Source organism: Pollachius pollachius (genome assembly GCF_949987615.1).
Source record: "Pollachius pollachius genome assembly, chromosome: 5".
Classification (NCBI taxonomy): Eukaryota; Metazoa; Chordata; class Actinopteri; order Gadiformes; family Gadidae; genus Pollachius; species Pollachius pollachius.
In genome coordinates, this window is record NC_136938.1 from 26,197,041 (window position 1) to 26,209,528 (window position 12,488).

Consider the following 12,488-nt stretch of genomic DNA (forward strand, 5'->3'; position numbering starts at 1 on the left):
GCACTTTGCCTCCAGGATGCATATCTCTGCTTTCCAGACGGGTCACACCACACTATCCTGGCTCGGGAGCTTCTAATAAGCATGTAGCCATGGCGATGATAAATCATGCGTAGGTAGCAGCCCGTGGGTGGGTCGGGGGGGGAGGGGCAGACAGCCCGGAGCCGGGGGGGCGTGTCAGCGGGGGCGAAGTGGTCCGACTGGCCGCCTCGCAGATCTGTATCAAATGTTGAATCAAAGCACGACGTTACCGTCCTAATGATTTTCTCTGTTTGTGTGTTTTTTTTTCTCCTTCCTGCTCCTCCTCCTCCTCCTCCTCCTCCTCCTCCTACTCCTCCTCCTCCTCCTCCTCCTCCTCCTCCGGCTCCAGAACGAGGAGAAATCCCAGTCAGAGGTAAGCAGCAGGGCCCGCCCCGGCTCTGCGAGACCGCGTGTGTTCGCCCGCTCTTTGTCCGCCTGCTGGGCCCTGACGTGTTGGAACGCAGACCGAGGGGCTGTTGTATTCGCTATTATATCCAGTTACATATGTAGCGGCATTGTCGCTGACCCAGTAAAGACAGCTCTGTTGCATGTAGAACACCTGGCCATTCTTTAACTCGTCCTGGAAGGAAAGGGGGAGGGCGGGGGAAGTTCCCCCCATCTCACACACTTCCTCCTTTTTCATATGAGATGGCTCCATGAGATGCCTGACTGCTTGTCGCTGTCTGTGTTTGTGTGTGTGTGTGCGTGTGTGTGTGTGTGTGTGTGTGTGTGTTTTTTGTGTGTGTGTGAGTGTCTGTTTATGTGTGTGTGCCTGTTTATGTGTGTGTGTGTGTGATTGTGCTTGTGTGTGTGTGTGTGTGGGTGCCTTTGTGTGTGTGCATGTTTATGTTTGTGTGTGTGTCTGTGTTTATGTGTGTGTGCATGTTGATGTTTGTGTGTGAGTGTGCGTGTGTGTGTTGGTTTATGTGTTTTTGTGCGTGAGTGCGTTGGTTTTTGTGTTTGCATGTTAACGTGTGTGTATGTTGGTTTATGTGTTTGTGCGCGAGTGTGGGCGAGCTGTTTATCTATGGTTCCCGGTCGTCCGTCTCCTCCGTGTTGTCCTGATATCGGGTGTCGTCTGCTCATTCCAGATCCGCAAGCTGCGGCGGGAACTCGACGCCTCGCAGGAGAAGGTCTCCGCCCTGACGACGCAGCTGAGCGCCAACGTGAGCCTCCGCACGCACACACACAGACACACACACACAGACGTACACACACGTGTGCACGCACGCACACATATCACCTTTTTGTTTGTTATTTAGCAAATCTTTAAATCCTTCTCATTCATTTTCTGTCGGAGCTGCTCTTGGTTTTGCCCGTGCAGGTGGTTGCTTAGCAACGTGCACATTGTTTATTGTGACAACCTGTGTAACCACCTTTCTTTAGTTCCTTTATTCACACCGTATAATATCTCCTGGGGCACCCAACCCCACCCTCCAGTCTCCCAGTCTCTTTAAACCCTGCTCTCATCGCTCACTGACCCAAACCTCACTCAGGTGAGGAGATCCAAACACCTGACATGAAACATGTGTCCGTCGACACTTTAGCGAGGCACGCCCTCCCCCAAGCCCCCCAAACCCACCCACCCGACACTAACCCTCCGAGCGCGGGAAGAGCATTATTGGAATGGAGCCAGGGATCTTTATTGCGTCTGTCTCGCAGCGTGAAGAGACAGAGCGCCAGGGACCTGGCGAGGCGGCAGGATTCGATAGATCTCGGTCCCGGGGAGCCTGTCTTGTCAGGCTTCACGTTGTGCGTTTGTGGCTGAACCACATCGGTCTGTACCAATCAGCGTCCTATGAGGAACTGCGGGGTCTTCTTGATACATAGACAGTGATAGACGTACATGAGTGTTAACCTTACAATGTTTAAAATACATGGGGTCCCCTTGGGATTAAGGGGACACCCGTTTAGGAGTTCTAAGACGGCTACTTTTCCTCTGCATGTTGGTTTACGGGTCGAAAGGGTGGAAACATTTCACAATGCCAACCACAGAGGATTCTCTTGAAATGAGGCGCTACTCACACAGGTCTTCTGTCTTCTCTGTCAGCACTCCTTGCTTTAACGATTATGGCATCACCACCACAGTAGCTGCCAAGATTAATATGTTTACTCTCTCTCTCTCTCTCTCTCTCTCCCTCTCTCTCTCTCCCTCTCTCTCTCTCTCTCTCTCTCGCTCTCTCTTTCTCTCTCTCTCTCTCTCTCAGGCCCACCTCGTGGCAGCCTTTGAGCAGAGTCTGGGCAACATGACCATCCGCCTGAAGAGTCTGACCCTGACAGCGGAGCAGAAGGTGAGACCGCCCCTCATAGCGCTCTGCTTAACACTCTAGTACACCCTGCTCCCACTGGCACTTGCATCATCATTTCCTTTCCTCTCTACCCTTATCTCTCTCGTCATTTAATCTGTCATCATTTCCTTGTGACTCTCTCTCACTCTTGCTCTTGCTCTTTGTCTTTCTCGCTCTCGCTCTCTCTCTCCCTCCCTCTCTCTCTCTCTCTCTCTCCCTCCCTCTCTCTCTCTCTCTCCCCTTCTCTCTCTCTCTCTCTCTCTCTCTCTCTCTCTCTCTCTCTCTCCCTCGCTCTCTCTCTCTCTCCCTCTCTCTCTCTCTTCTCTCTCTCTCTCTCTCTCTCTCTCTCTCTCTCTCTCTCTCTGTGTCTCTCTCTCTCTCTCTCTCTCTCTCTCTCGCTCTCTCTCTCTCTCTCCCCCTGTGTCTCTCTCCCAGGACTCTGAGCTCAACGAGCTGAGGAAGACCATTGAGCTGCTGAAGAAGCAGAACGCGGTGGCTCAGGCGGCCATCAACGGGGTCATCAACACCCCCGAGCTCACACCCCGGAGCGACAGGACGGGTACGGGGGCACTGGTCAACACACACACACACGCACGCACACGCACGCACACACACACACACACACACACACACACACACACACACACACACACACACACACACACACACACACACACACACATGAACCCACACACAAATCCACACGCACGCACTCAAGCACATACCACGCACACAAACGCACGCACACACCCGTCCCGCATACACACACAAGCGCACATGCACATGAACAAATACACACACGGCCACATACACACTCACGTACATACACGCCTGCACACTCACAGTTAAAAACCAGACGCATTCCTTCAGTACAACAGGGACTATTCGCCAAAGTTTGGCTAAAAGTCACCTTTTATCACAAGACAGCAACACGTGGTTGACGTTCAACTGCTGAACAGTGCTTCCTCAAGGTCCGCTGACCCATCCAACTAACCTCCTATATCATTCCCCTTCGGCCCACTTTCAGGTGGCAGTAACAGCAGCCCCCAGCACAACCAGCACCAGTACCAGCACCAATACCAGTACCAACACCAGCAGCAGCAGCAGCCGGACCTGCGGATCCGGCGGCAGCACTCCTCCGACAGCGTCAGCAGCATCGCCAGCGCCACCAGCCACTCCAGCGTGGGCTCCAACATGGACGCCGACGCCAAGAACAAGAAGAAGAACAAGAAGAACTGGGTGAGTGTTCTGGGGTGGCCGGCCCAGCGCGTCCTCTGCAGCCCCATTGGGGGGGGGGGGGGGGGGGGGGGGTCCGGGTTTTTTTCTGGTCTTCGATGCACTGGTGTTGGTGTGCGTCTTTTTGGTGTCTGTGTGTGCGGGTGTGCTCTGTTTTCCGTCTGACCTGTTGTGTGTTTTTCCTTAGGCGTCTTTTACGGGAGAGAAGGTGACTACGACTGTAGAGCTGTAGATTTGAGTTAGCGCGTAGCGGTTGAGTTTCATCCAGTAGTGTCTAGTGATCACACATCCAGGGTCATGAAACAACTAGAACTAACCCATCAAGAAACCTTTATCACTTGATAAAAAATGTTGACCTGTAAAACGTACTTTTTTTTTGTTTTTGTTCTTCTCGCTGAAAGATTGTGATGTGCAGCGGTGGACAGATTGAAGAAGATAACGTATGCTGAAGCGGCCATTCTGTTCGTCCTGTAGACTTTAGGCCTCGTAGATTAGCCGCTGTTAGACCTGTGTACCTAGTCTAAACATGGAAGGTGTCTGGATGAAAATGCCGGGGCTTTTGTTAAGCATGGGGGTCTGGGGTGTGTGTGGTAAAACCAGGACCTCCTGCAACACACAGTGAAAACAAACAGCTTTCAAGCTGCCAGGTGTCCCAGTTTGTGAGCTAGTGAGGGTTTGTGTGAGTATGTGTGTGGGTGCGTGTTCTCAGATGTACCATATCTAAAATGCTCTACACGTCACCATCTACAAAGGGTCTTTATGGATGGTGAGAGATTGTTAGAGAGACTACAGACAGTGAGTCACTAAAGGATTTCTCTGTTCTCTGGCAGTTTCGATTAAGCAGCACCCTTTCCCCATACGGACCTGTAAGCGTTAGCACATTCAGCGTAAATCCCTTAGGAATGGTTACTGCATGCCTGCCTCCCCCTCTGTGCATCGACACTCTCCCAAGCACTCCCATGCCCACGTGAACCTCTCTTGTTTTGTCTCTCTCTCTGATCCGCGCTTCGCTTCATGTGGTTCCACAGGTCTACGAGGTAAGATCGGTAACGGGTGTAGGGGGAAAATGTGGTAGTCGTACGACTAAACCGACCCGAAGTACCCACGTCCTCCCTTAGAGCCGACTAACCCTGTCGTCCTGCCCCGTCCCTCACTACAACGGTCTCTGTCTCTGCCCTTTGAGAGCCCTTCTCTGTTCCTCTTCGGTCCTAGTCTCCTTCGCTGGTGATCCCCTTATGAGGCCTGACGGGCGGCTTCTAAACACAAACTAGTTATAACTAGTTCACACAGCTACACATGCATAAGCACACTACTTACGTTTACATTTAGGGTATTTAGCAGACGTTTTTTTTCAAAGCGGCTTACAATAAGAAACTTTACTTCTCCTCAGTTCTATTGATAAAGACAGATGGCGTCCATCATTGAACACGATTGTAACACAAACCATACAGATACATAGCTCTCCAGTGTTTATCGTTGAAACGATTCCTTTATTTGATTTAATATGAATCACAGATCATGTGGCTATAGCCCGACTGGATCTTTCATGTCCACGTTGGTTTCATTATCTATATTCTAAAACACATCACACAGACGTTTGTGCTTAGAGCCCCGGCCCAGGCCACCAGAACCTCCCCACTTCCTACTTCCTCTTCCTCTTTTGCACTTCCTCCGACTGACCTACCCTCCTTCACAGCCCCTTGTCGTCCTCCACCTCCGACCTCCGACCCCTGACCTCGTCCCCTCCCTCTCTCCCCGTCGCCCTGTGATCGGGGGGTTGTTCTATCCAAAGTGTTAAATGCTTACCCCCCCCCCCTCTCCTCCTCTCTGTGTCCCCAGCTGCGGAGCTCCTTCAAGCAGGCCTTCAGCAAGAAGAAGTCCCCCAAGTCAGCCTCGTCGCACTCGGACATCGAGGAGATGACCGACTGTTCGCTGCCCTCCTCGCCCAAGCTGTCGCACAACGGCTCTGCGTCGGGCGGCCACATGCTCAGGAACACCCACTCCAACTCCATGTATGTACCGGGGCTCTCTGTTGGGGGGGGGGGGGGGGCGAGAGACTGTGTTCAGAGACGCTGCAACAACCCAGCACTCGGCCTGTTGTTCTAAGGTTGCTATGATGGGGCCTTTGACTCACTGTTTGTTTTGTCTTTCTGTGTGTGTGTGTTTCGCTGCGTGGCGTGTGTGTGCTTGTGTGTGTGCGCCCCTGTGTTATTGTGCGCGTCTGTGTCTCTTTGTGTGCATGCATGATTGTGTTTGTGTGTGTGTCTGTGTGTGTGTGTGTGTCCCTGTGTGCATGTGTGTGTGTGTCCCTGTCTGTGTGTGTTTCCCTGTGTGTGTGTGTGTGTCCCTGTGTCTGTGCGTGTGTGTGTCCCTGTGTGCGTGTGTGTGTCCCTGTGTGCATGTGTGTGTCCATGTCTGTGTGTGTGTGTCCCTGTGTGTGTGTGTGTGTCCCTGTGTCTGTGTGTGTGTGTCCCTGTGTTTGTGTGTGTGTGTTTGTCCCTGTTTCTATGTTTGTGTGTGTGTGTGTTTGTCCCTGTATGTGTGTGTGTGTGCCTGTGTCTGTGTGTGCGTGTGTCCCTGTGTGTGTGTGTGTGTGTGTGTGTGTGTGTGTCCCTGTCTGTGTGTATGTGTGTGTGTCCCTGTGTGCGTTTGTGTGTGTCCCTGTCTGTGTGTTTGTGTGTGTCCCTGTGTGTGTGTGTGTGTGTGTGTCCCTGTCTGTGTGTATGTGTGTGTGTCCCTGTCCCTGTGTGTGTGTGTGTGTCCCTGTGTGCGTTTGTGTGTGTCCCTGTCTGTGTGTGTGTGTGTGTGTGTCCCTGCGTGTGTGTGTGTGTGTCCCTGTGTGTGTATGTGTGTGTGTCCCTGTCCCTGTGTGTGTGTGTGTGTGTCCCTGTGTCTGTGTGTGTGTGTGTGTCCCTGTGTGCGTTTGTGTGTGTCCCTATCTGTCTGTGTGTGTGTGTGTGTGTGTCCCTGTGTGTGTGTGTGTGTGTGTGTGCAGCCTGTCGGAGTGCCTGGACAGCGAGGCGGAGACGGTGATGCAGCTGCGCAGTGAGCTGCGGGAGAAGGAGATGAAGCTGACGGACATCAGGCTGGAGGCGCTAAGCTCCGCCCACCAGCTGGACCAGCTCCGCGAGGCCATGAACCGCATGCAGGTAGACACACACACACACATAGACACACACATGGAGGCACGCACACCGGGACACACACACACACACGCACACATAGAGGCAGGCACACAGGGACACACACACACACACAGGGACACACACACACAGACAGGGACACACACATGCACACAGGGACACACACACGCACACAAGGACACACACACGCACAGACACAGGGACACACACACACACACACACAGGGAAACACACACAGACAGGGACACACACACACATGCACACACAGACACACACACACACACACACACACACACATAGAGGCACGCACGCATAGAGGCACGCACACAGGGACACACACACACACATAGACACACACATGGAGGCACGCACACCGGGACACACACACACACACGCACACATAGAGGCAGGCACACAGGGACACACACACACACACACACACACACATAGAGGCACGCACGCATAGAGGCACGCACACAGGGACACACACACACACATAGACACACACATGGAGGCACGCACACCGGGACACACACACACGCACACATAGAGACACACGTAGAGGCACGCACACAGGGACACACACACACACACACACATAGACGCACATACACAGGGACACACACACACACACACACATAGAGGCACGCACACAGGGACACACACACACACACATAGACACACACATAGAGGCATGCACACAGGGACACACACACACACACACATAGACACACACATAGAGGCACGCACACAGGGACACACACACACACACACACACACATAGAGGCACGCACACAGGGACACACACACACACACATAGACACACACATAGAGGCACGCACACAGGGACACACACACACACACATAGAGGCACGCACACAGGGACACACACACACACACATAGACACACACATAGAGGCATGCACACAGGGACACACACACACACGCACACATAGACGCACTCACACAGGGACACACACACACGCACACATAGACGCACTCACACAGGGACACACACACACACGCACACATAGACGCACTCACACAGGGACACACACACACACACACACATAGACGCACACATAGAGGCACGTACACAGGGACACACACACACACATAGACGCACACATAGAGGCACGTACACCGGGACACACACACGCACACACACACACACATAGACGCACACATAGAGGCACGCAAGACAGGGACACACACACACACACAGGCACATAGATGCACGCACGCACACAGGGACACACACACATACACACATACACACACATACAAGGACACACACACACATACAAATCGCATACATACACACACACATACATACACACACCCACAGACACACACACACACATACATACACACACACACACATAAACACACATACGTACACACACGCATACACACACACACACCTACAGACACACAGACACAAACACACACACAACCACACAAACACACACACATGACCCTACCAAGTAACCCTGGACCCTTTCAAGCCTACCGGTGTGTGTAGAGCATGGCATTAACAATGCCAGGGTTAGGGGTTCGATTCCCATCATGTTAAGAATGTGTTTGGCCACCAAATTCCACAAATTATCAGCTACCCCCTTTCATTGTGCGAGCCTCACGTTTTTCTTTCCGTAGTGCGTTGTTCACCAACCCTGTTATGTGCCCACACAACCTGTGCAGATCGAAATCGAGAAGCTGAAGTCGGAGAACGACCGTCTGAAGCTGGACAGCCACGGCTGCAGCCAGGCCGGCTCCCAGGTGTCCATCTCCTCCTCCCCTCACCACACCGCCCAGAACCCAGGCCCCGGGCCGGGCCTGTCGGAGCACAGCCTCAACCTCACCACCAGCGAGTCCACCAGCCTGGGTAAGGAAGGAGGGGCAAGTCGACCTGCTCTTTAGAGAGCAACCGTAGGACACTTTCAATGAATGCAACAAACAGAATCCTTTTTCCGGATATGTTACACAAATAATACAATCTCATCCCTGAACTGATCGCCAATGAGTGTCACCCGTTGCCCAAAACACTAAACAAATGGTACCACATTTTCCCAACAACACATCTTAAGTGCAGCTATGATAGAGGTTTGACTTCCTGTCTGTGCCGTCTCTCCAGACATGCTCCTGGACGACACCAGCTGTGATGGGGGGGGCAGGAAGGAGGGGAGACACGTCAAGATCGTGGTCAGCCTGGACCATGAGGAGAGCCAGTGGGCGGAGGTGAGACTGCTCCACCCACGTCTGAACAGATCAAGGGCGGCATGGGGCGCAGGAGGTAGAGCGGGTGGGCTGGTAACCGGAAGGTTGCTAGTTCGATCCCCAGCTCCTCCTAGCTGAGTGTCGAGGTGTCCCTGAGCAAGACTGAGCCTCACCCTGACTGCTCCTGACGAGCTGGCTGTCGCCTTGCATGGCTGACACCGCCGTCGGTGTGTGAATGTGAGCATGAATGGGTGAATGTGAGGCAGTATCGTAAAGCGCTTTGAGCGGCCACTGGTAAGAAAAGCGCTGTTTAAATGCAGACCATTTACCATTTATCTGCGATGTCACCTGTGAGGTGTTATCCGTTCTGCTGAACTTTGAAACATGTTTTAACCCGTAGCAGGAGAGCCGGCCGCGGGACTTCCTGATTGGCTGCATCGGAGTGAGCGGGAAGACCAAGTGGGACGTCCTGGATGGGGTGGTCCGACGGCTGTTCAAGGTACGCTCGGACAGGAGATAGCACCAAAATACAGGCAAGGAAGTGCAGCGCAGAGAGCTGTCAGAGTCCCCCTCTCAGACTGCAGGGCTCTGTCTGTTGGGTTGGACCATGACGTGTGAGGATGGGGAGAACTGTTCAAACAGTTTATAACGAAATTATACAAAACATAAAACACCAAAAACAGTGATTTTCCAGCGATACCAGGCTTCTGTAATCAAAGAGAGCTTATGGTCCAAAGGAACGCGTGCATGATGACGGGAGGAGGTTTGTTAATAACAACAATTTAAAGAAACCTAAGCAACGATCAAACCAGACAGACATCTCTAGGGGACGATGGGGATCTGGGTCATCAGGGGACTAAATACGCGCAGCTAGAAAAAAAACGCACGTGTTCAGCATTTGGTTGCTTTGCTCAAACCGTTCGCTCCATTCGTTCGCGCACTCCGGACCACGGGTTCACCTGAAGACGCGGCGCTCTGACTCTGTTCCCAGGAGTACGTGACCCACGTGGACCCCAGCAGCCAGCTGGGCCTGTCCACGGACAGCGTGGAGGGCTACCGCATCGGGGACGTCCAGAGGCTGAGCGCGCACGGCTCGGCCCAGGCACCGGAGCTGCTGCCCTGCGGCTACCTGGTGGGCGACAGCAACACCATCAACATCCGCCTCAAAGGTAGCCACGACGACGGCGGTTCCCTCTCGCACCACCCACGGCGTGTTTCGGGGGGGGGGGGGGGGCAGGTGGATCTAGAGGGGCCGACCTCCGGTTTGACGTTCCGTACGGAATCGGTGGGTAGTACTAACAGCAAGGAGTTTTTCAGATTAGGAATATGCAGCCGTCGACGCCAAGAAAATGTGTCCACACACACAGTATGAGTACAGGAAATGTGAACGCAGAGATTAAATGAATGTCCACCTTGTAATGTTTACATCTAAATGATGTTGTAGAGTGTATGTAATGTAATGTATATCATCCACAGTTGATGTTGAAGTTAAAAAAAAGGCAATTTTAGCTCTAGATGTGCTTGTGGGTTCTCTACCACTAGATCCCCCATACACACTAGTGCCTGCAAACGTGTGCTGGGGGGGTTATCCGAGTGCCTGCTGTTAACGTGTGTGTGTGTGTGTGTGTTCGCCCCCCCCCCATCCCCAGACGTGAACTGCGACAGCGTGGACTCCCTGGTGTTCGACACGCTGATCCCGCGGCCCGTGCTGCAGCGCTACGTCTCTCTGCTGCGGGACCACCGCCGCATCATCCTGTCGGGGCCCAGCGGCACGGGCAAGACCTTCCTGGCCCACCAGCTCTCCCGCCACCTGCTGCGGCAGGAGGGCCGCGCGCCCAGCCCCCGCACCGTGCACACCTTCAACGTGGACCACAAGTCCAGCAAGGTACGCGTGGGACCGGGACGGGGGGGCGGGGGGGGGGGGTCCGGGACGAGGGATAGGGGACGTGGGCTGGCTTGTGACCCGAGGGTCGCTAGTTCGACCCCCGGCTCCTCCTAGAGGGAGGGGTCGGGCGCGGTGGTGGGGGTTGCAGTGTGTGGTGTGTACTGAGGTGCCTCGAAGAGGGAGAGGGGGAATGTCTAACGGGGTGCGTGTTTGTGTGTGTGTGTGTGCGTGTGTGTTGGTGTGTGTGTGTGTGTGTGTGTGTGTGTGTGTGAGTGAGTGTGTGTGTGTGTGTGTGTGTGTGCGTGTGTGTTGGTGTGTGTGTGTGTGTGTGTGTGTAGGAGCTGCGGCAGTACCTCTCCAGCCTGGCGGATCAGTGCAGCGGGGAGCCGGCGTCAGAGAGCCCCCTGGTGGTCATCCTGGATAACCTGCACCACGTCAGCTCCCTGGGGGAGATCTTCAACGGCCTCTTCAGCAGCAAGTACCAGTACTGGTGAGGAACACACACACACACACACACACACACACACACACACACACACACTCACTCACACACACACACACACACACACACACACACACACACACACAGCAAGTACCAGTACTGGTGAGGAACACACACACACACACACACACACACACACACACACACACACACACACACACACACACACAGCAAGTACCAGAACTGGTGAGTAACACACACACACACAGCAAGTACCAGTACTGGTGAGGAACACACACACACACACACACACACACAGCAAGTACCAGAACTGGTGAGTAACACACACACACACACACACAGCAAGTACCAGTACTGGTGAGGAACACACACACACACACACACACACACACACACACACACACACACACACAGCAAGTACCAGTACTGGTGAGGAACACACACACACACACACACACACACACACACACACACACACACACACACACACACACAGCAAGTACCAGAACTGGTCAGTAACACACACAGGATGACACACACACAGACACACACACACACACAGCAAGTACCAGCACTGGTCAGTATGCAGACTAGGGGTGTGATCACAGGGTACCTCACTATATCGATAATATCGTAATACAGGGATTCTGCAATAATCCATATCTTGTTAGACAGTCTTCTAAAGATCCACCAGGATATATGATGATTGTTCCACCTCTCATACCGATCATGTGATCTCCGTACAGCCCGTACATCATCGGCACCATGAGCCAGGCCACGTCCTCCGCCCCCAACCTCCAGCTGCACCACAACTTCAGGTAATACCCGGACCTCCACCCGGGACCACCAGCCAGGACCTCCACCTGAGACCTCCACCTGAGACCTCCACCTGAGACCTCCACCTGAGACCTCCACCTGGGCAGGGCTAGGATTGGTTACACTTCACAATAAGGGTCCATGAATCAACCGTTATTTAACATTAGTTACACATTAATAAGAATTAGTATAAATCATTGGCATAGGGGTTATTGTAACAAATGGGCTATTCTAACACACGCCGGGGGTCAGGGCTTACCCCTAACCCTACTCAATTATGTATAAATGAATACCTTAAATTACTTGCCTTCTTGGGGGCTAGGGTTAGGGTTGGGGGGCCATAAATATACAGCCTGTTACGGCCCTTTGAGACTGTACCTGTGATGAGCAGCTATACAAATACAGCTGTATTTAATTGAATC

General features: G+C 53.1%; 1 protein-coding gene across 1 annotated transcript in view; it reads left to right on the top strand.

Moving 5' to 3' along the window:
- The window catches only part of nav2a (neuron navigator 2a), a gene marked incomplete at its 5' end in the record, with an annotated part of 83,275 nt that overhangs the window by 64,861 nt on the left and 5,926 nt on the right, over positions 1–12,488 (top strand). The window contains 14 exons of the mRNA XM_079737028.1: positions 368–391; positions 1,110–1,184; positions 2,226–2,309; positions 2,742–2,865; positions 3,334–3,545; positions 5,382–5,554; positions 6,538–6,691; positions 8,387–8,570; positions 8,820–8,923; positions 9,303–9,401; positions 9,894–10,071; positions 10,552–10,787; positions 11,126–11,277; positions 11,997–12,068. Coding sequence (XP_079593154.1) covers positions 368–391; positions 1,110–1,184; positions 2,226–2,309; positions 2,742–2,865; positions 3,334–3,545; positions 5,382–5,554; positions 6,538–6,691; positions 8,387–8,570; positions 8,820–8,923; positions 9,303–9,401; positions 9,894–10,071; positions 10,552–10,787; positions 11,126–11,277; positions 11,997–12,068 — 1,871 coding nt within the window. The remainder of the gene's footprint in view (positions 1–367; positions 392–1,109; positions 1,185–2,225; positions 2,310–2,741; positions 2,866–3,333; positions 3,546–5,381; positions 5,555–6,537; positions 6,692–8,386; positions 8,571–8,819; positions 8,924–9,302; positions 9,402–9,893; positions 10,072–10,551; positions 10,788–11,125; positions 11,278–11,996; positions 12,069–12,488) is intronic.